The sequence below is a fragment of the Larus michahellis genome, chromosome 7 (genome assembly GCF_964199755.1).
Source record: "Larus michahellis chromosome 7, bLarMic1.1, whole genome shotgun sequence".
NCBI classification, from domain to species: domain Eukaryota; kingdom Metazoa; phylum Chordata; class Aves; order Charadriiformes; family Laridae; genus Larus; species Larus michahellis.
The window spans coordinates 20,429,189-20,455,569 of NC_133902.1; the positions used below are offsets into that span (position 1 = coordinate 20,429,189).

General features: G+C 43.7%; 1 protein-coding gene across 13 annotated transcripts in view; it reads left to right on the top strand.

Moving 5' to 3' along the window:
• ERBB4 (erb-b2 receptor tyrosine kinase 4) overlaps positions 1–26,381 on the top strand; it is a 630,732-nt gene that overhangs the window by 590,295 nt on the left and 14,056 nt on the right. For all 13 annotated transcript variants that reach the window (XR_012588529.1, XR_012588530.1, XR_012588533.1 and 10 more), the window contains 5 exons: positions 1,928–2,083; positions 4,749–4,824; positions 6,786–6,932; positions 8,860–8,957; positions 11,320–11,490. Coding sequence is in view for 7 of the 13 variants with exons in the window: in XM_074596229.1 (XP_074452330.1) it covers positions 1,928–2,083; positions 4,749–4,824; positions 6,786–6,932; positions 8,860–8,957; positions 11,320–11,490 (648 nt within the window). In the remaining 6 variants the exon portion in view is untranslated. The remainder of the gene's footprint in view (positions 1–1,927; positions 2,084–4,748; positions 4,825–6,785; positions 6,933–8,859; positions 8,958–11,319; positions 11,491–26,381) is intronic.

Below are 26,381 nucleotides of genomic sequence, written 5' to 3' on the forward strand. Positions count from 1 at the left end.
GAGGGAGGGAATGGGACCGGGAGGCTGCTGTAGCCACCTGCTTCCCAGAGTGCTTGGTATGAGCAGCGTTGACACTGCCTGGAGGCACTTTCCGGTTACTGTTCGGTGTTAGAGATGTGAACCAGGATTTATATAAATTCCCAATCTGTTTGAATTTTACGGGGCCACTTTTGTGGGGTTTTTTTCCTTTATTAACAGTGTCATTGCTATTGACTGTGTTGTCTTTTTCTGGTTGGATTTCTTCAGATGGTAATTCTTGTGCTAAGTCACGGTGCCTCTGGTTTCATAGTGTGTTTGTTGTGTGACTCACAATTGTTTGACCTGTGGGATTTATTTGTCCTTTTTCTGCAGGTTTTAATTTGATGTCAAAAAACATTATGCTTTCAGAGACTTACAGTTCTGATGTTCAACAGCCAAAAGTATTGATTTACAATTGGCAGGAGGGTGTGTTTGCTTCAACTAGCAGTGCTTTTAAAAAATAATTCCATTTGCTTTATGCCAAAGAGTCCCCGTGTCCCCTTTCAAACCACCTCCGTGTTGACTGCAGCAAAGCCTACCACATTAAAAATGAAATAGTGTTTATGCCAAATGTTCTCCCACATACTTTCAAACCTTTTAGCGGTGTTTGCACTGAAATTTTTCTCCTAAAAGCTACAGCAGTTCAGAGCTCCATTTGATGCTTTTTCTAAAGACATCCACTTTCTGTCAAGAAAGGGCTACGTTCTGGCCCAGTGAGCGGTGGCTTACCCACACGGACTGCCCTCCTGGAGTGTATGGGGGTGGGTACGTGTGAGCTTCTTGCACTGTGAAAGGGAATAAAATCTGGCCTATGACACTGAATAATCTGGTTATTTTAATCACTACCTGTGACTCTCTGAATTATCATCTGTGTTATGGGATAATACGATCTCTTCGGTATTCAACAATGACTTTTAAAAATTACCATATATATTATACAGATCTAATATATTAAGAGATACCTTAAGGGTAATTATCAAGTGTGTAATTTCATCTGTAGGTTCTTATAATGATGGTTAATGTCATAAATGCCTTTTAATGAAATTATGGGCTTATAACCCTGCCTGACTATCCTTTGTGTGTCATATAATTAATAAGACCAAGCTTTGGTGTTCATCTCAGTGTCACAAAGCATCACGTAAACTTCCATACTGGTGGTGGATGGTTAGTCTCATATCAGACTAAGAATAAGGTTAAGGCCAGGCTTGAGTGTATGGGCTTGTTAACAAAAGTACTTCTAACAGAACATATATGCTCGTAAAAAAAAAAAAAAACGGCCATTGATCTAGTGTCTTATTATAATACTACATGCCAAATTTTAAGGGAATGAAAAGGCAAGTGGGTTGCAGCACTTGGCACAAAGAATTGTTTTCCTTCTAATCCACTGAGGGTAGTGAAAATTTGTGTCCAACTGAAAAGCATTTGGAGATGGATAAGAAGCTTCATCTTGAATTGAAGACACTTGCCTGGAACGTAGAAGAGCTGGGATTGTTTCCCAGTCTGGCCTAATGTCTGTGGGGCTCTGGCTAAGTTGATTATTTTTTATGGTCTTCAGATTTACTGTCTGAAAATTGAGGCCATAATATTTCTTTTCTTTGTCTCACATTTCCAGGTTTTAAACTTGCTGGAGCAAAGGAGATATCTATATGGGGTTTTGTTGTTTTGGTTTTTTTTCTTTGGCAGTTACCATAGAATCTTATAGAATCGTTCACATTGGAAGGAGCCTAAGGTCATCTAATCCTACCTCCTGCTCAGAGCAAGGGCAGTGTTGAACTTCTGCCCTCTAGGCCACTTTCTTATTGTGAATACTAATAAGAGAACCAGCAATTTTACACGTCACCAGTGAAAAGTGGTTCTAAAAGATCATGTGAGACTCATTAAGATTATTTTACTGTTCTTTGTCCTTCAGGGAATGATGTACCTGGAAGAGAGGAGACTTGTCCACCGGGACTTGGCAGCCCGTAATGTGTTGGTGAAATCACCAAACCACGTGAAGATCACTGACTTCGGACTGGCCAGGCTTTTGGAAGGGGATGAGAAAGAGTATAATGCTGATGGAGGGAAGGTGAGTGCTGTACATGTCTGGAAGTGAATGTATCACTGTGGCAAACCTGCTGAAGTTACTCTTTAGGGCAGTGTATCCCTACGGGACTATTAGCCATGTAAGAGTCTGTCAGTGACTTAGCAAACTGTGTTGTGACAGCACGCATAAAAGCTGCTCATTTTTTGCTCAGTGAGCTTCTCCAGGTGCCAAAATATAATTGTCTGAACAGTTTTCACACTCAGAATTAGGTTTTGTTCCTATGCTCCATTTTGCGTCTTGTTTTGAGGACTTCTGAAGTCAGTTCAAGGAGTGACAGATGTTCTAGTGCATTTCTGCCAAGCCCCTTCCTCTGGTCAGTATGGACCTCAATAACTTGCAGTCCCATTTTCCCAGACAAGTAATTTTCCAGAAAACAAAAAAGAAGACAACAGAACACGTTTGTAGAGCCACCTCTTCTGTCACAATGCATATGCTATTTCTTGTATCCAAACCTCCAATACCATGCTGCGTGCCAGGCCACTAAAAAGGTAGCTTGAGGATAATTTTGAAACCAGACATTTTCCCATATTACTTTTCAGTATACCGCACAACATCCATGTAGTGCCTCACCTCATTTCTAATTCCTTCAGATTAATGCATTACAAAATTCAGAAGGCTGTAAGTAAAGGCTGTAAGTACATACTACTGACAGCTGCTCCCTAAACATCTTGAAGTTCCACGTTTCAACCTGTCACAAAATCCCAAGGGATTCTGCCTCTCCTGTCATTCCTTTTCCCGAATGTTCAGTTTGCTTTCCGTCTAGTTGCTATCTCTGTATTTCTGTGCTCACTCGTGCCCTTGTCTGGGACAAGCAGCTGTTGCCAGCGTGTGCTTTCCTCCTGGATGGGCTGCGGCTGTATTTGTGCGGCTGGTGCCCTGGGCAGCTGCTGCGTGGGTTACGTCGGCATTTCAGGCAGCGAGGTGAAGAGCTTGAAAGGAGTCACTGGTGCTTTCCCATTTCCCCAGTAAAGAGACCTCCTGGCAGGGAAGGTGTAGTTTTGGCAGTCTTCCCTGATTCCTTCAGTTCTCTAGTCCCCTCTTCGGTAACCCCTCTGCCTCCTCCCTCCGTCAGCCAGGGAATGACAGAGAATGAGCTGGTCCGTGCAAACCCACTGATCCCTGGCAGCTCTGAGGTGGTGTCTTGCACTTGTGAGGCCAGTCACACTGCTGGGAGTTCTGGAGCAGGATTTACACGTCAGATGTGTCAACTTCCCAGTTCCAGAGAAGTGTCCTGTGAAATCCAACAGACATTTGCAGCTTAAAGTTGTGTTGAGAGCATGCTAAGACAGATTCAGACTGGGTGAAAGGAAAAACTTTTTCACCATGAGGACAATCAAGCGGTTGATCAAGTTGCCCAGGGAGGTGGTGCCGTTTCCATCCTTGGAGATTTTCAAGTCCAGACTGGATAAAGCCTGGAGTAACTTGGTCTGATCTCATAGCTGAACCTGCTGTGAGCCTGAGGTTGGGCTAGAGACCTCCTGAGGTCCCTTCTGACCTGATGAGCAATGCAGCTTTGCTACTTTAGCAGTTGCTCAAGTTTGGAACAAGCCAGTCACATTTAATGGGGATGAAAGCGATATGCTTCTGCAGAGTTTGGTGGAGGAGGACGAACTGTCTTTGCAAGTGCTAAGCCAACCTTTATTTGAGAGTGCTATTTTGCTATAGCTGTATAGGTTATGTTCATTAGTCAACTCCATGGAAGGTATTTTCATAAGGGTTTGAAGGAAGACGCATCCTCTGCTTTTACACCCACCATCTGTTCAGATTTTGCGTGCAGTTACATATCTCTCCAGTTTATTTTAGTACATCTCCCATAGTTGCAAATTCAAGGAGACCCATACAAGCCCTGCCAGGTAAAAATCTGTTTTTAACATCTGTCCATTAGAAATTAACGGACTGCAAGGCTGTGCCTAACAGGCCCAGCTCAGCAATAGGAAACACCGTGAATCTCATTTTAACACAAACTCAAGAGGGCTAACCCCGGTGCCAAGCCTAGGTTTGTGTTTGCCTACGCAGCCTTCTCTGTGTGGTTCAGAGCCAAAGGCTAACTTGGGACTTTTGACTTGCTGTCAGGAGCAACGTCTCTCACTGCGGTAATGATACAGAGAACTGGGAAGGCTAAGTTCCTAACGAGTACTAGGAGTTAGAAATTCAGCACTGTAAATTCTCCCCATTGCCTGTTCACTCTGATGAGGATGATGTGGACAGTGAAGTATTATGGACACTGCATTATTAACCAGCCTCATTAGAGAGCAATCGAGATAGCAGCATCTGGGTTTGCAAACTGTTGAAGCAGAAGAGCTTCTGTACTCCGCTTTCTCTGCTGTAGTTCAGATTTAGGAAGATTGGACGTAATTTTTGCATAGGTCCCATCTTTGTACGGAATGATTAAAAAGTGAGTTGTTCTACTTCACCTGAATCAGTAAAATTTGAGTGGCATGAGAAGTTCTGCAGATAAGAGAATTTCTCACCTCCATAGGTTTTATGAGGCAAAGCCCCATTCTAGGGGGCAAGAACAACCATTTCATCTACTGGGTAGTGCTGCTTGCAGTTGAAAAAGGGAGTAATCTGATGTCTACATACAGCATCTCTCTGTATTGGTTTATTATTCTATTTCTAAGGTTACATTTCTGTTGTTTTTCCCTAGATGCCAATTAAGTGGATGGCTCTGGAGTGTATACACTACAGGAAGTTTACCCATCAGAGTGATGTTTGGAGCTATGGTAAATCTTCACGTGATTAGTTTAAAAATTTGTCTCTTGTAAAGCATTAAACTGAGTTGTGTTGCTATGTTAAAGATATCCTCTTTTCCTAGAGGAGTTAATTCCAGTGGTTTTTGCTCTTCATTTTTTTTTTCTTTTTCTTGTTTGGGTTTTGGTTTTGTTTTGGTTTTTTTTGATGTGTAACTCTAAACAGCACTTGTTACTTGTCGGCTGCGTTACTTCCCCGGTCACTAAAATACATTATCGTGATGTCCCTGCTGGGATGATGCCGTAAGGTCTGGGGTGGTAGCAGTTTGGCTGATTATTATGACAGAAGAAGGACTCTTTCAGCTCAGCCACAGATTCATAAAAATACAGCTGCAGGTCATAATTTTCAGCAGTCCTTTGAAAATCTTAACTCTAAAAGCTATGAATGTCAAAAAAGATTTTCAGGCTTATGGGACTTTCTGTACCTATAGTCAGATAAAAGGGAATTTGTCGTAATACAGAGCAAATACAGCAAGAGAAAGAAGAGAAAAAGACAAACTGTCCAAGCTAAACAAGTTAAAACAAGCATCCATTTAATTTCACAGGTAACTTGGGAATTAGGTAGACAGGTCAGGTCATGTGGATTCCACACACACCAAAGAAAATTTCACATTTTGGAAACGAGATGTTAATTTAGTGTTGCTAATTTTGTTATCCAGACGAGCTATTGTGCCACATCTGCCTGTTCTTCTAGCATAGCTATTGCTAATAAAATCATGTATACCTTTGTAAGTGGAATTTTTCAGCCGTATCTAGGGCTATGGACTCCTATTTGCATTTCCTGTTGCCATATCATTTTGAAATAAAAAGGTGTACAATTCTATTCATTACTCACTTTTACCTGTGGGTAGCAGCAAAAGCCACTGTTTGCTGTGACTGGCTAGCTGCCCTCCTCTTCAGCTGAGAAAAACACATGAAAGTTAAATTGGTCATGTAAAGCTGCTCTTTCTCCTCAAATTCCGTATACCCCATATCACTGAGGGAAAAATATGCCTCCATTTATGAAATTCATTTTAAATGCAGGAAACCCAGAATATCTATAATCGGAAAGGACAAGACCAAAAAACAATTGGCAAGTTACAGTTATTGAACATCAACAAAGAGGTGAATGAGGGTGAAATAAATACATGTTTTATCCATATGGTAATTTTGCCTATCACCTTTCACATTAGCATGACAGCTGGCAAAATATGGCTACTGATCTGGAGGCGTGTTTAAAACGACCTTTGCAATAAAAATAAAAGTTAAACTGGTGTGAGAGCAGCATTTTCAATATTTAAGATTTTGTTCAGGGGATGAATTCTGTTACTTATGATATATGATCTTTATTCCCAGCTCCGATGCCAAAGGAAATCCTATGGCTATTCAAAAAGAGACTCTTGGTTTTGAAGCACAGCACTATCATAACTCAAACCCATAAGGTGATTTAAAGAAAAAAATAATACAAGTGGCTGTGAATGACTTCCAAGGCAAAGACAATGACATAATGTTACTCAGAACTTTACCTTTGTGGGAAATTGATGCTCTAAGTTAGGGAACATCTGCAGTTTTTCCCCTTAAAATAATAGCATGCATCAGCCATTCATTTTCCCTTTTGATATGATAAAAGAGGGTGATACATTCTTTTGTTATTGCATCCATTTACTTTACCACCATTTATTTGTCTTAGACCTTTCTCTTGTGTCTCCGGTCTATCATGCTGCTTCTTACACCAGTAAAAATGGGGGAAGTTGCTTTTGAAGATTACCACAAAGTGCTGTTTCACCATTTTCTGCAGCTTTTTAAATGGCAGACCGGACTTCAGTGTTTTTACAGGCACTGGTAATGCAGAAGAGATTGCAGTCCAGAACTGGGCCAGAATACTGTGCTGCAGGAAATTGTGAAGGAATCTGAACAGTACGACTCAAATATTAACACTCTTCTTCTCTCTCTAGGAGTCACTATATGGGAGCTTATGACCTTTGGTGGGAAGCCGTACGATGGAATCCCAACTCGAGAGATCCCCGACCTCTTGGAGAAGGGAGAGCGGTTGCCCCAACCTCCAATCTGCACTATTGATGTTTATATGGTGATGGTGAAGTGTGAGTAATTGTCGCTCTTGACATCACTATGCTCAGCGCAAGAGGGGCTCATTTTAGAACATTTGCGCCTATAGTCTCTGACAGTGCTGGGTACTAGGGCAGGCTGCTCCAAAACAAAAGCTTCTCAAGATACTGTACATTCCATTTAAATACTGTGTGCACATTTTTTGCAATCGCAAAGAATATGAATTTAGTCACGAAGGGTTGAGTTAGCTCAGCTTCTTATTACTGTCAGATGGTAGCTGATATTCTTGCTGTGAAGTCAAAATTGTGTGATTGTTATTGTAAACCCTTGTCATTTCCATGACAATTGATTTTGATGTTAAAAAAGATAGTATTAAACATAATTATGGTACACAGATTCCCAGCCAGTGAAGGTTGAGAGGAGAAATGCTGGTTCCAAATATCGAGGAAAGAAAGCATGAATGTTTTATTGTTAGTAGTAACAAGAATGATGATTGCAATATAATAATAAGAAGTAAAATTAAATTAATACTAGAAATGCTGCAGAGAGGATAATTTTTTATCATTCTTAGTCCAGGACAATAATTTATGAATATTTTTACTTTAGGAAAAAAGGAAAACAGTCTGTCTACCCTTTTATCTCCAAGATACCCACACTAGTGACAGTATCCTCCAAGGCTATGCTTCTAATTTAAAAAGAATTAGGAACATCTCTCTGGTATTTCTGGCTTAATTTAAGCGAGATTAACATACAGACATCTCATCCATGTTATATAGTCCTTTCCCTTTTGCTTTGTACACAAAAACACTGAAAGAAAGAAAATAAAACTAGTAGAGGTAAACAACGTATCTTCTGAAAACAGTTGTACTGTGCATGCAGGTATGGCAAGTGGCTGAATAGTGCAAGGGGTTCGTGTGGGTTGGGTGCAAAAATGTTCCATCTGATAGGATTTCTAGTGATACGAGGCGAATCTCAGTGGACAAAAGGAGGTCCTAGTAGATGGGGCAATCTGGAAGACAGAAAGTTACAGCTAGACGTACAGATTTACTCCTGTAACGTCTGCGTGAAATTCTTTATAAGCTGTAGTAGCTTTGTTTTTCCTGCATTGGTCACTTCTTCAGTTAAAGGGCACGAAGGAGATGAGGGCTGCTTCGTTCAGCCTCCCTGGCAAATGAGAACATGTGCTTGGGAAGCTGCTGATAGACTCTTCCGTTAGGAAAAAGCTGACACCGAGATAAACTAGTTGCTGGTGGCAACTGCCTATACTACTTGCTCGTTTTGCAGGAAGCATTAGCAGGAATTGAGGATTGTTGTTTCTAATGAATGTTTCTTGGAGAGTGGAGGACAAAATAATCACCCTTACTCAATTAAAATAGCGTGTAATGCCTGTGTGAGGTCTGCGTTAACGATGCAGACAGGTGAATGCAGAATTACCTGAAAAGCAGATGCAAGGTCAGTCATCCTGTAGATCTATTGAGCAGCTCTTCTTAATCTAAGTCACCATGGAACAGTAGGTCAGTTAAAGTGAAAATGTATTTAGCAGTAACTTTGTAATAAACCCACTAGACTTGGATGAGATGAGGTTCATTATATTACAGGTTAGACACATCCATAATAAAGGACAGTCAGAGCTGACACCTAAGTGGGCAAGAATGACACAGAAAATTGCAAGGCATTGTTTCTGTCTCTGTTTTGGGGATGGGAAACAGGAGCTTAGAGCAAATTAAGAAGAAATCCATGCGGTGTGGAACATCTAGTCTTCTCTGGGCAAGACCAGATGTTTTCCATTTTAGATGTATCCTAGAGTTCTGGCTTTCCATTCTTCCGGGCTCTTCATTGCATCTTTTCTTTAGGCTGGGCTATCAAGGACATCTTTTCACTTCAAACTTGTGCATTTTTAAAAACCGAATTTCTTCCCTTGGCAATTAACTGTTTTGTTTCTCATCTTTCATCTGTCCCCAGGCTGGATGATTGATGCTGACAGTCGGCCTAAATTCAAGGAGCTAGCTGCGGAATTCTCTAGGATGGCTCGAGACCCTCAGAGATACCTAGTAATTCAGGTAAGCAACTCGGCAACGTGGGGTGGGAAAACAGAATTCTCTCTATCAAACCTGTCTGTTAAGGGTTGCCTTTGAATCTCTCAGCTTCAAGGTGCTCTTGAATGTAAGGCAAGCAGTGACCACAGTACTAGACAAGAATGAAATAGAATGGCCAGTGTCAGTTTCTCGAAAATAGTAACAATAAAATAATCTGAAATTCACTTCCTAGGCTTGTAAGTATGAGCACATACACAAGATCTGGCTTTGCAAGCTGCTCAGTGCTTTGCATTCTCTCATGAAACTGGGGGCGAGATTTGTCTATCAGTGGACAGTGGACCTACTTTAGACCAAGGGCTTGCGTGGTTCTGCAGTTGCTTAGGCTGAGTGTCAGGGCATTATCCTGAAGGACTCTTCCTGCACTGCTGAGATTAGAAGAAAGTTTCGTTTCATAGCCTAAACATAAAGGTTTCTCAGAAGACAGGGAGCTGTGTCACATTGGTACCTCTCACGCTAGAGAGGAGCTTCCCTCTGTGTCCTTAGGCTGGGTAGGCTCGTAGTGCTTTGCAGCCACTGCGATAGACCCACACCAGCACGATTCATCACGTGAAACTACAGTGTGTCAGCAGGGCAACGCCAGTATAGTCATATCTGTTGACTACATCTAGCTGGAGCTGTGTACACGCCGAGTGCAGGCCTATGTGGAAGTTTTTGTCCTTTCGCTCCTACATTCTGCAGAAGCCTAGAGTTGTGCATGCGTTTATTACAACTCAGACTCCAGTTACAGAAAATGAACCTGACCATTTGGAAAGGTCCTTAAATGGTCCCAGTGTGTGAACAGTTCAGACAGAAATGAAAAATTAAAGGAAGTAAGGTGATGTTGAAACACCAGAGACCAAAGCACGGAATTAGTTTGATCCAGGTAACGATACGCTCATGCTGTATCTCATGCTCTGTCTGCTCCACAGCATGGAGTGCAGAGCAGAGGTGCATCCAGCTGGTCCTTAGCTCCACACTGACGTAAGAATTCTTAGCTGAAGAGCCTCCAGAAGTACGGTCGCTGCCACTTTATGTCCCCTGATTGCTTCTGGATCTAGTGCTAGTCTCAGCGTATGGTGTTTCATTTCACCGTGAAGATGTGCTGGCCTACTCATGGGGCATAATTGCGCAGGGTGAATGCAGGCTACTCTCCTGCAGCTTGAGGAGAAGTAAAATATATCTGAAAAGTAAAATAATAGTCAAGAGGATCTGTGGTCGTGAACGTAGAATTTATCTCGCAGTATTCCCCACCGTGTTAAATTTTAAGTTCAGCTGATAGAAGTTATTCTGGAAAAATGTGTCTGATGAAATTACTTCATTAGAATAGGACGTTTCCGTATTCCAAATACCTCTTCCCTCCCTTTCTGTCCTGTGCCCTTCCCTCCCCTCTCGTATAGGCTGGTGGGTATTTCATCCCTTGAGGCTTCTTCTCCAGTGATCCTTGCAGACAATATAAGCCATGAGCTTCTTGAGGGGAAAGCAGGGTAGCTACATTGCACTGGTATCTCTGCCGTTGTGACTCCTTGTTCCCCCCATTCCCAGTGAAGAATGACAAGCTTGCTGTTGAGCTTTTAAGCCCGTCTGTATGCACCCCATAGCACAGCCATCGTTCCCTGCTGGATTCCACACATGGCATAATAATTCCTGCAGAGTGGGAGGCCATTCTTTAGCCACGCAGTTGAGTTTAGCATCACTTCTGTGGGCTGTTAGGTGTCTGGGGCATGGGCTGCCTTTTGTGATGTTCTGTGGCACCGAGCAAAGTGCAGCCGGCATTTGCCTCTCCAGCTTGCGGATGCTATTTCAATAAAAATACTTATCATTGTTGTTGCTTTTGTTGCCTGGTTTGATTTTTATTGCTTTCAGCTCATTCTGCAGAACTTTCCATATGGAAGAGACGGAAATTTAGCCTCCAAGTCCCTAAAAATACAAATGAAAACAAAGCAAACACCCAGACACAGCAGGTTCCGTGTTATTTCTCCCCCCTATGTGAGCCTAAATAGCGGACATATTTCACAGAATACATCAGGCCTTGACAGAACTTGGGTCAGGAACTGAGCTTGCGTGGGAAAAAAGAGAGAAGAAAGAATAAAAGCTCCATCACAAGAATGCCAAAAAATGACTTTGCTTGATTTATTCAGTTATTCCCTTTCTGTCATCATAGTCCCAGTAAAAAAAAAAAACAAAAACAAAACCAAAACAAATGATGTGGATGTGGTGCTTTAGAACAAACAAGCAGCATGTGTGGTCCCTGCAGCCTGGCTGCCAGAGCATGAAGAAGGCTGAAGTTTTCTGCTGGGAAATTAATCCATATTTTGACCGTTTTCCTCTCTCAATACAATCTATTTAGGGCGATGATCGTATGAAGCTCCCAAGCCCAAATGACAGCAAATTCTTCCAAAACCTTCTTGACGAGGAAGACCTGGAAGATATGATGGATGCTGAAGAGTATCTTGTTCCTCAAGCCTTCAACATCCCTCCTCCCATCTACACCTCCAGGACAAGAATTGATTCCAACAGGGTAAGAGCAAACTCTGACAGAAAATACTGGTTGTTATAAAAGCACAGGTGGAGATTTAAGTACACTAATCAAACACGGGCCAGGGTTGCCTTGGGAATTATAAGCTCCCATTGTAAGGAGAGCGACTATAAAAACATTGTCACTGGGTTCCCTATTCATTGTGCCTCAGTGAATTCTAAATTAATAGCTCGGCCTTGAGTGAACAAAGGCTTGACTTGAACTGCCTGTCCTGAAAGCACAGCTGAAGCTCGTGCAGTCAAGCCGTGCTGTTTCTCAGTTGCGTACCGTCCTGGCCAGGAAGTGCAGAGCTCTGATTCCCTGCAATCCTCTCGTCTTGACAGGGCTGGCACCGATGTAACTGCGGGCGGCTGGAATATATAGATAGTGCTGCTTCTGTGTCTTGAGCCAGATTTTAGACCCAGCCCCTTTTCCTGTTTGTATGTGATGCTTTCATGGCCCTTCCTTCACAAGCATCTGGTTTTGCTGAGCATGTCACAGATTTCAGCATGTTGGTCTTCGTAACATCCCTGTCAGGGGAGGAAATGCTGTGCATTTTACAGGGGGAGTGTTCAGGTGGAATTCAGCTCACACACACCTAACCATCAAAATGATAGGGACATAATCTAAGCCTTTCGTCTAGATTTCATTTCATGTCGTTGGAGAAGGGTGGGTGTGCCCAGGGGGTGATGAGTGCTCCCTGCTCTGGACATCTACAGTGGGTAAGTCACCTTCTGGAGGTGTCTTTCTCACTGACTGCTGAGAGCTCCAGAGCAGTCTCAGACCTGGGGTTTGCACCCTGGTGGACTGGATCCTGTCCTGAATGCCCGAGCCTCAGTGCCACAGGAGCTCTGCTGCAGCTGGGGCCTGAGTGCGGGTTTCCAGAATTCCTTTTCACTCCTGAACTCCCTGCCCACAGCTCTCGCCTCTGCCTCTGCCTGCACTTGGCTCTGTCCTTTCAACAGTTGAGGTGCCACCCCTTCTCACAAAAATAAGAGATGGTGAAATGCATTGCGAATGTGAGGACATTCGCACAAGCATCAGACGTATTTAGTAATTAGGGGCTTGTTTGTTTGTCTTCTCTTCGTGCTCGTTCCAGTGGAAAGTCACATTTTAAATACTAAGTGGAGTCTCATGGAAATGTTGGTGTTTATTCTTCGTGGATTAGAAACCTTTTGGACATACATCTTTAGCTGAGGTAGTTCCAAATTCATCCCCTGGTCTGAAGTGATGACGCCACGTGAGGCAGGGAGGGGGTAAGCAAAGGAGCTCAGAGTGCATGAACCGGCTCAGTATTCATGTTCTGACCATACGCTGCATGAAGTTCTTTCACCCCTTCTGAGTAAAGCACTGCTTTTCTGGAATAAGGAAGTCAAAATCTGATCTTATCCATTCAATTCATAAGGAAATGGCTACTCTTTGTAAAGGCAAGGAGACTAGAGAGGGCTTTGGAAGAGGCTGGGTGTAGTCTTGCTGGCCGAGCTGGATTCAGGTAGCATTTCTCCTGCATCACTGGAAGGCAGTGAAGGGGGGATGACACAGGAGGGGATGATGCATGATTTAGGAATAAGCAAGAAACTTCCTCTTTATGGCAACAAGAGTTAATTTTTAGTGTTGATGCTGATCTGAAATAAGTCAGTTTTATTCCTAGCTGTCTCTGGAGAGGTTCTGTTTCCTTTGCTGACAACTTCTGAGAAAAGAAGGCAATGACAGTAGTTACCTTTGAAAGGTGCTCACTGGCCCACTGTTGTAAATAACTCTAGCTTAGTTTTACACAGTTTTACACATTTACACCAACATAGGGCTGAGAGAGCAGAGTCAGACCCATAAGGTTTGCTATATTCATCTCAGTCCCGTATTTGCTGGAATCACTGTGGCACATTTAAAGGAGAAGGGATTAGTAGGAAAATGTACTTGCCTTTTCAACAGTTCCTTTTGTCCGCTGTTTTTAGTGCCAGCCAAGCAGAGGAGTCCACTAGAGCTGAGGGAATTAATTCCAACAAAAAGTCCCAGAGTAAATATTCTGAAAGAGTTATTTAAAATGTGTTGTTTGGGCAGCCAACATGCTCACTGTTTAGGCAGCCAACATGCTCACTGGGATATTCATGGAAAGCAAACACAGGCATTTACTATTATTATTGTATGAAAATTCAAGTATCTTTCTCACAGCCTTTGCCCAACTTTAAACCACACTGTTGCAGCTGCTTGCACACATTTGATCCTCTTGAAGTCAGCAGAGCTGCGGAAGGAGACCCCGTGCCTTTATTTTTGCCACCCAGAGGCTCCATCACGTTCTTGATGTGATGTCTCTTCTCCGCAGCTCACGATTTCCCGTCTTGGTTTGAGACTGTGATCTGGTACCACTCAGTGGCAGCTTTGCTTTGCGATTCAGTTTAATGACAGTGGTGAGACTGTATCCTTCTTTCAGTAACTCCGACTGCTGGGAATTTTCCTCTGGCATCATACAACAGTCTCACACTTGAACAAATCTGGAATGACTCCTTGCTAAAAGTTTTCAGATTCTGAGCCAAGTTTTCAGACCCAGGTCACCCCGGAGAGGGCAGCTGGGGGACAGAAAGCTTGCACCCAGTTCTGTAGTTTTGCACCCCTTCCATCTTTGTAGTGTTTTTCTTTATTGCAGGAACCCCTTTGTGGAGGGGTCATTTTTAAGCCCAGCTGATTTACAGTAACACTTGCTGGTATCATTGGAGACCGATTCCTGCCCCGTAACAGGATTACCAGTAGAATTTTGATGCTTGTCTGGTGTCTCAGATTAGCTTCAGACTCAGCTTTGTTTGCCAACAGTTGTGCATCTCCCAAATGCCATATAGGCGAGTACCTCGAGATTGCAGGAAGGCCACAGCACTGTGTTGCTGGAGGGGCTTGGGGACAAGCCGGAAGCCCCATAGCATCCTAGCATTCCTGGTTTCCTTTCCAGAGAGGCTTTTGCTGGATGTAGTACTTTTTTTTTTTTTTTTTTTCCTCTGTACAGAAAGCAATATACTTGTCTGTTGTTTTTCTGAAGCACTCAGGTTCTTGGTACATTAACTATTCTTCCAGTGAAGATTCATGTTGATTTAAAACAAAATACATACTAGCTCCTTTAAGGTACTAGTGCATCTGCTGTGCATCATTCAGTGCAGCTGGATGTCAGCTACAGGTATCACAGAACTGCGGTGCTGTCAGAGCTCCCTGTCTGCAGTTTGTCTGATTCTGTCTTTGTGTTTCCTTGGATGGTTTGTGATTTATGCTTGTTTGGTGTAGTGAATGTTAATATTACACAAAGTCATTATGGTGCTGCTACAGCTATAGATGCCAAATGAATTGATACAGCTTAGGTAGTCTGCGCTCCCTGTGTCTGGCAAATTAAATTTTATGGGGAGATCGCCAGGCAATTTGGTGAAGTAAACCACACAGATAAGACCTACATGATGATCTCCATGTCAGAGACCAGAAGCACGAAGGATACTGCATTTCCCATCTTAGTTGTTCTGATTGTTGTTTTAGTGAAGAAAGAGCCAGTTATGTGATGGCAGAGGATTGTGCTCCTTCTCTGGGCATGTCGTCCTGACAGCTTTACTTGAGCGTTCCAGCAGCGCAGCTCTACTGGGGACAAAATTTTGCAGGAAGAAAGCAGGGAGCTGGTGAGCCTCCTCACATTCAGGCTTTGAAGTCAGGGAATTAAGTGAGAGCAAGAGCATTTACTTTCTAAGGAAAGCTCCGAAGTTTCTCTAGGATGATCTCGATCCTAAATCCTTGCAGCTTGTTGCCTGGGAGAGGCACCACTGGATGAGGTTTGTGTAAAACACTGCCTGCCTTCTCCCTCCCATGCAAAGAAAAAAGCTATTTGTATATGAATTCATAGCACAGAGCTGCAGTCCATGCTGCAAGGAAAGAGGGAAGCCTTCTGGGGAGTTTCCAGCTCCCTGGGAAGTGTCACGTCCTTCTTCCTCCAGGGATTACTGAGGTTTATGAAGCTGCGAGGCTCAGACACAGCTTTCGCATTCCCTTCACACCCACACTGGCTTCATACTGGCAGGTCTGTGGGACCCGTCCTGCCAGGCGCAGAAGCTTGCACGTGCTCTAGCCCGTAACGGTGCCCTCTGTTATGAAGTCCATCCTGAGACTGATGCAGTTTTTAAATAAAAATTACCATCCTAAGCTAAATTGAATTCTTCCATTGCATCTGAGACTCTTCAGTTGCAATTTCAGTTCCTCGGCTTTTTCCAGCTTTTATTTTCCGTTGTCTAGAGATATTCTGGAAATACGGAGTTTTAGAAGCTCTGTGCTTCTGAGAGATAAGCAGAATCCTCGGCAGTGTTTCCGTGAGCACAGGACCCAGCTAGTGCTCAAGTGTCCTACATTCACAGCCATTAGATGATTCATTCAGGTATTTGTAACGAGTACTGTCCTGTGTGCACAGAGATAATACTAATACAGAAATCACTCTGTGTACCCTGTGATGCTTTTTGCTCTAAATCCTTGGCTAATTCCTACTGAAACCCATCTGTGCTGTTTATTACTCGCTGATACTCTACCTGTAATTTTATTCCATACGCTATATATCATGGAAGCACCTGCCAAACCTGCAATTAAATATTGAGCTTTTTTTTTCAGAGGTGTCTAATTCTTGTGTCCAGGGAGACTGTTCTGCTTTGCTAAAGCAGACTTCGGTATGCCAAAAGCCAGTTTTCAGTTCCCTGAGGGGTGTCTGTTGTGCCATTGCAGCCGTCCTGGGGCAGCGTTAGGTCTGGTGGTGTCTCGTGCCTGACCAGCTGTCTATGTCTGTGTATAAAAAGATTATTCCAGAGAGAAACCAGGCAAGAAGTTATCTTCATGATTAAATTGTTCTGGTTTCTAAATTTGAAAGGTAGCCATTTTTAAATCATAAGATTACAAAGGAGATGGTTGTTCGTGATTTCCAGACGTGTTTCACATTGGTATGGCGTATGGCATCTTTCTTTCCAAAGCTTATGATGGACAACAGGGACTATTCACCCAGTGGGATCACTGCCAGAATTAAGTGACTTTTATTAGATTTTTAAGTTACAGGGCTGAATTTCTTGGGCACCTGCAGTGCTCTAGTGGTACAAGATCAGATCTGAGGTCTAATATGACCTCCTCTACATACTGAAATAGAGCAGACTGGGAAGGCAGGGGACCGTAAGCTCCGCTGTTTCCCAGTTACTTCCTGGAAGGGGAGTTTTGGAGAGCAGTCAGAATTTGGAGGGGCGCTTCCCAGTGCGTCAGCACGGCTGAGCTGCTATGAGAGGTACCGTCATTACAGATGGGGAGAGCTGGCAGTTGGTGACGGCATCCTTTCCTCTTGCCAAAGAAGGCGGCATGATTTGTCCGTGATTCTCCTTGTGCCCAGGGCTTTAGTAGCAATCTGTGCCGTCCTGGCCCCCATTCCTTTTCCCGTAAGAAAAGGCAGTGAGCTGTTCCTGCCCAAGCTCTCCAGATAGTTATTTTTCCAGGTGTGTCCCGGCCATGAGGGGCTGATGGCAGTAAAACTGCTTCATGCTAAAGTCAATACAGAATTTGTGTGAAGAGATACCAGGGCTAGATGGGGCCATTGCAAGCATTTGTCTGGCCTTCTGGCATAGCGTAGGCCAGAGTCTCTTGTCTCTTAATTTCTGCGTCAAGTGCAGAAATTCTGTTTGAGGTGGAGTTTGTCTGTTAGAAAGATTGTCTTGATTGTATCAGGCGGGATGGAAGATACATCACAGTGTAGAAGAGTCTCACTGGGCAGTTAATGCTGGCTTTTCGGCAGGGTTTGGATCTGCCGCGCGCCCTTGGTTGTGCTCAATTAAGGAGCTGCCAGTTACCAGAAATCTCTTCTGCTTAAGGGGCTGCCTAGAATAGTACCATTTGTACGTGTTTGTCGTTAAAGGACAGCACTGATGTCTCCTTTATGTTTGGTTTATTTGTGGTGTTTGCCACTCCTCTGCTTCTGCAGTATCTTCCCAGAAATAATACAACCAAATCTTCCTTTAAAATTGTTGCTTATTACTGCAGCCTGTCAGGTTGTGGACTTCTTTATTTATTTTTATCCCATTTCTTGAATTCCTTCTCCTTAAAAGGTGATCAAAAACTTTCTGAAAATCTTAGTAGTCACTTTTTGCCTTTCTACTAACCTCTGTCACTTCCTTAAGCAGATGTTGCAATGAAATCTCCAGTGCCAGAACAGATGAACTTGTAAACGTAGTAGACATCGTATCAAAGGGTTTCGTAACGTTTCAGAGGATGACACTGACGCTGTCTCTGTGTTAGCTCTCTGGCTTCTTGAAAAACTGCTCGATTAGTTAGGAACGTTTGTATGAATGCATTCTACTTGTCTTTCATGAAATACTACGTTTTGTGTGTTTTCCAAGTAGAGTGTTTTTTCCAAGTAGTGTGTTTTTCCAAGTAGAGTGTTTCCAACAGTTGCTGCCATCAGACCTTCAGAGTAATTCTGGAAGTCCCACCAAGCTCTCTTTCAAGATTTCACCTTCCCATTTTCTGCTTCCTTGAGTTTCAATGACATCCTGGTGGTAGGAGGCTCCTCTCTGTTCTACTCTGCTTTTTACATTAAGCACTTCTCAGTAGCTGTGCTTTGTTGGTAGCTAGTCGACCATCACAAATATTTTACCTACTGTAACTTTTTAATTCTGGGAAATTCTTCTGTGTCTATTTCAAGTCTTTGTTGGAAATGTAGATAGCGCAGAGCCCTCTTTGTCCATGAAAAGGAAGAGGTGAACCCAGGCTGATACTCGTCAGCCTAATTTCATTACTCGGGGTGATTGAAGTAGGAAGAATAAATATGCAAAAATACACTGTAAAATACATTAGGTGAAAAATTATTTCAGTCTTAATAATTTACATTAAAAAGGAAAGCTTCTCACAAAATATGTATATTTAGAATATGAGTATTTAAATACCTTTTTTTAATGTGCTAAGTTTGCCAGAGGAAAAAGGAAGAAAATTCATATGGAGGACTCGAACAGAATAGATGATGCCCGGCTCTTCACAGAGAACTTTTGAAAGTGCTTTATGGCAATTAGTCCCCTGCTTTGCAGGCAGGCCAGCTGAAGTCAGCGATGTTTCCCAAGGAGTAAGCCCTTCTCAGCCCGGATGGATTATCAGGACCAACTTGTCAAATTGCCTCGTGGTTTTGCAGGTCAAGTACCTTAAACCAGGAATTTTTTAATGCATTAGCTGTTTTCTGTCACATTCAAGCTCCTGAATTCAGGCATATAAACTTAAGAGTCAGACTTTCCCAAAGTGTTGGATGCCATTTTGGTTTCTACAAATTTAATACATATTTAATTACAAATGGCCAGCTGACAGTGCTTCCTGGTGATCCCTACTGCAAGTGGTATCAGTGGAAGAGTCTGTAGCTGTGTATTGCTTCAAACCTTGATGCATGACATGTAAATTTATCGAGCTTTAATATAAACTGGTTTAAAACCAGGCAGCATCTGCTTAATCCATGAATAGCTGCTGGCTGTGTTAACAGTCAAAAGAGCTCACAGCTGATCCATTTTCTTTTCTCTCCTGAAAAGAGAAAAAGTCAATAGATCTAAAGAGAGTAAGTAATAAATATTTCTACACTGCACTGATGAGGCATTCTTGGAAAACAGCAAGCTAAACAACTCTACATAATTCAGTAGATGGAAAAGTGGACTAAGAGTCAGGAAATAATTATGAGAGCTGGGAGAAAATTTTCCTTTAGTGACTAGGTTTGAAACAGAAGTTGTTAGTGAAAAGTGTCCGAATCGTATTTTCTTAAAATAATAAAAGCACCTGAAAATACAAAGGGCCGGCATTTGGAAAGGCACCGGGCAGGGCTCCCTGGAGGTGTCATCTGAAGACCTGTCTGCCTGTGGGGGCTGGGGCTCCCACGCCAGGGAGTGCCGTCTGCAGCGTCCCATGGCGGTGGGACTCCCGGGATCACGCTTCCAGCGAAAGTGGCAGGAGGACTCTGGAGCATCCCGTGCCAAATACTGTACTTCCTAAACATAGGTGGAGTGGGGAGAAATGCCAGCGCAGCCTAAAACACCCTTTGTTTGCCAGAGCAAAGAGTCTGTCTGTCTTGTTAAATGCTGTGGTAGGGGAGGGAAAAAAAATTCTCAAAGCTATAAAAAGACTCTCCAAAAGATGTGGTGGGAGATGTGGGAGGAGGCACAGATGAAGTTTAGATTTAGAATGTTAAAAAATGATTATTTTATCCAAATCAGCTGGATGGTTATTTCTTCTAGCGTATTATTGCCACCAGAACCTCAGCCCTGCTCTAAATCAACTCAGCATTTCATCAAGAAGCCTATTCTTTGCTATAAGAGACCAAGAGTGCACAATTATGGGTTTCTTTTCCCCCTTGCATAATAAAATTGGGAGATTATCATCAAGTTTCTATTCAGATTTTAGGAAGGCTTTTTTATTTTATTTTTAAAACCCATCTTTGTCTGTAAGAGCTCCCTGTTCAGGCCAGCATGCTGTAATGATTACTGCTGTAAAGGCTTCAGTGGAGATGTGCTCTATTTCATTCTCAATGAGGGCTGATGGCATTTTGAGAGGCTCAGAATATCCTTTGATTACTGTATAAAACAGACTGGGGAAGATGGCAGTGCAGCGTGCGGCATAGGAGGGGGCTGCTGCTCCGAGTGCTGCTCATCAACTTTCTTCTGGGCCTTTTGTTTTTTTCTCTGCCATGTCGCAATCACAAATCATGCCCGTGTTGCGGTTCTGATCCCATTCCCCATCCTTTCCCTGTTTCGGGGTTTGAAGCTTGAGGTTTGCGCAGAAAAGGAGCTGCTGCTGCCCCTGTGTTTGGGGCAGGTGCTACAGCACGAGCAGCGGCGGCGCCTGGACCCTTCTCTCCCCCGGGAACTGTTAGAGGAGCCAGGAAATGGTATGTTGTCTCTTCCAAACTGTGGGGAATTGGCTCGGTGTTAGAAGGTGCCATTTACTGTAAAACGTCTTGGAGAGTGTATTAAAAAAGGAGTGACAGAAAGCTAGTCACGGGTGACAGGAATGATGCGGGAGTAAAAGAGATTGAAAGGGGAAGATAGACACACGCAGGCTGCCTCTCTTCCTGCTCCCTTGGCTGCTTGACACTCACGGGGCCTTCATACAAAATAATAGGGAAACGGAATTGTTGCATCTTCATTCTTGTGTCATGCTTAGATCAAACTACGTATTGTACCAGCCGAAGTCTGTTTGCCAGCTGTTCTGAAGTCAGGAGGACGAAGGTTTCCAAGGTCTGGAGGATAGGGGGGTCTCCAGGGGGAGTTTTTGATGCCATGCAGCAGCAGAATGCTTTTATTCCGAGCCCAGGAATAGGAGGTGAGTCTATGGAAAAGCGTTTCACCTGTGGTTCCTTGGCAGTGCTCCTGGATACTGACTTTTGTGTCCATATCGTGCACCTCTTTTATAGGTTATTTTCATTGGCCTTCTTGTAGTCTTTGACTCCCCTTGTTGGTGCCGTGTTAGACTGAAAATACATGGTGTATGTCTGGTATTGTCCAGTAACAGCACAGGAAATACTCTGTGCAATATTTAGGTATGTCGTTTCCTATACCAGTATGCCAACATCGTTGGGCATGTTTTGTTTGTGATAGATGCCTTTTACTGTTCAGAGTCCACACTAAATTACTCCTAGAAGGCTGTAATCACATTTGGGCATCCCGCTACGTATGGGCTGCTCTAAAAGAGTTTGTAAGTCTGAAAACAGACAGCTGTTAGGAGAGAAAATTGTGCAAGAGGAAGTTCAAATGGCTCATCTGAAGCTATGAAGTCAGGACTGACCCAAACCCAAGTCACCAGCGAAATGTCCACACAGATATTGAACAAGTTCAGGGATGTCTTAAACCCACGGTAGTGTCAGGACATGATCTGGCACGTCCAGATGATACAGGCAGCCTGTGTCAATTCAGAGCTCAGGCTGCCTGCAGATACAGTCATAGGATCGTCTAGGTTGGAAGGGACCTTTCAGATCACCGAGTCCAACCATCAACCCGCCACTGCCAAAACCACCACTGACCCATGGCCCTCAGCACCACGTCTGCCTGGCTTTTAAACACCTCCAGGGATCTTGCCTCTCTTCTGACAAACAGCGACCAGAAAAAACTTAGGTGCAGAAAAGACTTAGTCCTTCATTCTTCTGTTTATTTATTTTTTCCCTCACTGATCTACACTGGATGTTTTGTGTCTGGATGGTGGAAGGAGCAGTCATCAGAGACTGGAGCAAACACTTTAGCTAACACAGGATGGTGCTTACATTCCTTTCCATACTTGTGTACCAACATTCAAGTTAAAATGTCTACACACATTCTGAGAAAGGGTGATGCTGGAAAGAGGACTGGGACTTCATCATTTCCTATAACGATTCATCGATCCCCAATGGAACTTTATGGCCACTGAACTAAGGGCATTGTCAATTGTTGCATAGCTATTGTCCACAACCTGTGTATATTATTCCTACCTTCTATTTCTGTTGTTGAATAACAGGCTGCACTTTCCTCTCACTGGAAAAATGGGTGTCATGTCTTGCTGCATTAACTCAGGTGGGCCACGTTGCTGTTTGTGTGCCTGAAACAGGTGATGTAAAAGACACACACAGGCACATGTCCAGACCAGCTCCCGGGGTTGTGCATCTCCAGTGTGCTGGGATTGGTTTTCTGTGTGCTGAAGGGATGCAGGGTGCCAGCAAGGAGCCGTACCTTGTGCCGAGCCATTACACTCGGCAGTGGTGCTAATGGGAGCTTTTCCTCATAGTCCTAGAGGGAAGTTCCCGGTGGGGAATGGAGTTTTCTTAAGTAGCGTCAGGAGCCCAGGCTGAGCAGAAGAGAGCGTGAGGAACGCCAGACTTGTGCCAGGTGCTGCGAGCTGCAGGGACAGATATGCTTTAACTGCAACAGCCCGGGGGGGCGTCTAATCCTTTCTTTTTATATATGGCCCTGCTCTGAGCAGGGGCCAGGGCCAGGAATCTCCAGGGGTCTGCAAAGCCTTCCAGCTATTACTATACAAACAGCATTTCATTTCCATTTAACACTGCACAGCAATCTCGTGGTACACGTTTTTTCTTTGATTTTTGTCTCAGCCATGTTTGCTGTGGGCTCTCTGAAGCAAGGCAGAGTAAGCTGTCAGCGCGGCGGGCAGAGGGAAGCAGGGCAGCTCCTGAACGGAGGTGGCTGGTCTCCCGGGGTGGTCTTTCCTATTTGAATTTCAGTTCAGACCAGCTGTAAATACCAGGCTGCTCCCTTGGAATGTGGCTGGAGTTTGCTCAGGGCTGATGGGGCAGCTCTGGGTTATGTGCTCTGCCCGCAGCCCCACCACAGCATCCCAAACGTATTATTCAGGTCCCCTCACATAAATCAGCCATCCTTCTTCCGAGAGAACTGCTGAAATCTTGGTGCTCGCAGCAAGACCTGCTCAGCCTGGTATGTTGGAAGGCTGCAGTTTGGTGACTCGAGCCTGGATACTCACTTGGTTTCAAATCAGGTAAACAGTTTCTAGGGGAAGGAGGAGAGTGAGCTATTTCTGGGGGCGCACAGCCCGGGACTGAACGGGTACAGAGAAGTGATACAAACAGATAATCACCGAGTTGCGTGACGCACGGACCCTGAGACGCCCCTGAACAGGACGTGTGAGAAGCATCCCAGTGAGAAGGTGTGAAGAGCATCCCAGTAAGAAGGTGGGAGTGGTTTACTCCTACTTTATGGTTTGGTGCTTTTTGTGTAGGAGAGCAGAATGAAAGGGAATTGGGTTTTCACGTGGGTACGAGCAGTATCAGAGCGGGTTCAAATGTGTGTGTGCGTACATTGATGTTGACAGAGCCTGGCTTTTAGTAAAGAAAAATCGGTCAGTCCCATGAGCCTAGCAGGCTGCTTAAGAACAAGAAACAGTAATAATTATGCAACCCTATCAAATGTGTGTGCGCGTCTCGGTGGGTGACAAGGAAAACCAGCTCTGTGGCAGCGAGGGTGCTGTTGGGAGGCTGTGCTAGCAAGCAAAGCATGGGGGTTCCAGGTCATGCTGTAAAATAAAGTTGCATTTATTTTCTAATTGGTGATAGTCCTGTACCACCCGTAGTCCCACAGCAGCATCACATCGCGGAATACCTTCAGCTTTTCTTCCACCTGCAATCTGCTGTGGGCGCAGCGTCAGAGGCAGCTGTGGTGACCGCGGGGCTGGCGTGGGCTGAGCTGTAGCGCGGGCAGGGGGAGGGACACGGCTCTGGGTGCCCTTTGGCAGGCATGGCGCTGGACGCAAATGAGCAGAGACAGGGCAGAGGCAGATTCACACAACTACATAAACATGAGCGGCAGGACCCAACAAGGCTTTGATTTCATTACAGTTCAACATGCAGCCAGAAAATATTATGTCCCTGCTATAAAGGAGGAGATATTTACCTTTGGGAGATTTTAGAAGCAAGGCATTGGAAAATAAAATTAATGAATAGAAAGCAGTAACACAAGCCAATATTCACAAAATTTTTATTTACCTCTCTTTTATCAAGGCTCGTTTTACACAAACGTTAGCGATTATAACAGCTGATATGTCACTGGTGTTTAATACCAAAGGGCTTCTAAAAAGGCTTTAGGGGACATTTGCTTGGTTTTTATCTTTTCTCCCTGATGTCATGTTTGTGCCTAAAATTCAATCATGTGGTATAAAGAATGAAATGTCGGGCATTTCTGGTTAGGGCTGCTCCTGGACAGTTAAGAAGGCTAGGCTCCTTCTCGAGGATGCTTCGAGCTTAAATGTTGATGGATGCGTGCTCTCAGGAGCTAATGGATATAATGCATATTACACTATCAAAAGGGGGTGATTATTGATTAATTTTATTTTTTTTTTAGTATGCAAGTTGAGACTTTTTAAGTAGGTTATGTAATGTGGTCTGTGAGCAGCCAGCCTCTGAAGTATCTATCTGTCTCAACAAGCTGGAGATCTTGATCATTCAGGCCAGAATTTCAAGATCAGAAATCCAAAAACCTAGATCTTCTCAGTAAAGGAACAGCAGCTCTTTTTTTTTCAAGATAGTATTTAAGATCCAAAAACAACAACAACAAAAAAATCAAGAAAGTAAATTGGATTACACATACAAATCAAGCTATTTATGTTTTACTTGGTAAGGTCCAAATGTATTTTGTGCTCACAGTGTGATACACGTGCTGACCAGTAAGAGCTGGCTGGGCCTTTCGGTACTTATCTTGGAAGCCTAAAAATGATGACATCACATTGCAATTAGCAGGCAATTTAAAGACTTTCAAACAATTATATCACATTTTCAGTCCCACTAATTGGCACCACAGCTGTTTTCTTTGCCTCCTTTTTTTGGACTAGTGGCCACAGGGTATTAACTCATGGGGAAAAAAGGTAAGGATTAAAAAAGTGTGCAGACACGGTGGTTTGGAGAAGAGCCGAGCTGTAAGGTTCTGTGGTAAGGGGGTTCGTTGCAAGACAGCTCTGTTTAGTACAGAGCTAAAGGGGAGGCATGAAGAAAATACCATTACTGTGATCTGACTTGGCAGGTCGCTGACTGGGAAGCGTCTTGTCAGAAAAACAGCAATAAATGCATTAATGCTAATCCATTCTCTCCTGACGTCTTGGGGCAGGACTATTCTAAGAGAGCCTGTTATTATGTTGTTATAGTTGCATAGTATGTATTTAAATGTTAGAGTCGCAGCCAAGAAAATCTAAAGATAGGATGGTGGGTTTAGCCTTTTCTGATGAGGGTGGAGCAAAGCATGCCCACAGACAGATAATGCGGCCATCCTTGAAAAATATTTTTTAAGTTGCTAATCATCTAAATATTTACTGGGAGAGGAATATAGCCCTGCGTACTGAAGCCAAGCCTGTTAACGAAAGACTTGCTTTTCTGAGGTTACCCTTAGGAGATCACTGTGGGCTGTGAACTAAAAGTAGTTCAAGACGTATCTCCCCTTATTCATCCAGAATCAATGAACCACAAGTTGAAATTCATGAGAGTGCCCCTGCAAAGACAGAAAGATGTAAATTAAAGGTGTGTAATATAGCACGGTGTAGTACCAAATAGAAAAGGAGTGGTTACAATCACTGCTTCAGCGTCTGTGAAAAGCGTCAGCAGCGACCTCCAATACGCTGCATCTAATACTCACGCAGCATTGCTGCAGGGTTTTTCACTCGCATGCAGTCTGGAGGGCTGTAGCCACCTCGGAAAGCAAAAGAAGCAAACCCTCTCTCCGGAGTCTGGCAGCCTGCAGGCGGGAGGGAAGGGAGCTGGGGAGCTTTATGAGGAGGTGGAGGATTCCCAGCAGAGTTTTGGATTCTTCACTGTTGAGAGTTGACTCTCTGTAGCCACCACTTTGTACTTCTTCTCTGAAAGAAATACAACCTGTAATCATCAGTTTGCCTGAATCTTCACCACCCTCCATGGACCATAGTTCACTACTGTCTGTCTTCAGTCTTTCCCTCTCTGTCTTTTTGGAGCATACAGAAAGCTTCCCTGAATTCAAGTAAATATGAGATCAGAGGGCAAGGAGAAGGCAGATGAAGTCTCCTGCAGTGCAACATCCTATAGCCATCAGTACTTCAAAGTAGCATCTGGCAGACTCAGGGGATAGTTTTTATCCATTTACCTAACACATTCTGGGTTGTACGCTGTCTGTGTGTCATTAAAAGATGGCAGTAAATCTGCGGCACAAAAGAAAGGTGAAGGGGTTCAGAGAGGATCTGACCTCTGCGATCAGAGCATCTCCGGTTTCCACGGTGCTCCCTCTTTAAAGGGACCTTCCTAGTTGTCCCAAACAAGCCTCTTGCAGAAGACGCTGTTACAGGCGTGCTGCATAGTCTGTATTCAGGTGTGTACTGGGGACCTTGATGTCTGCTCCCTTTTTAAAAAAAAAAAAGTAATCTCTGGTAAAGTGTCTTCT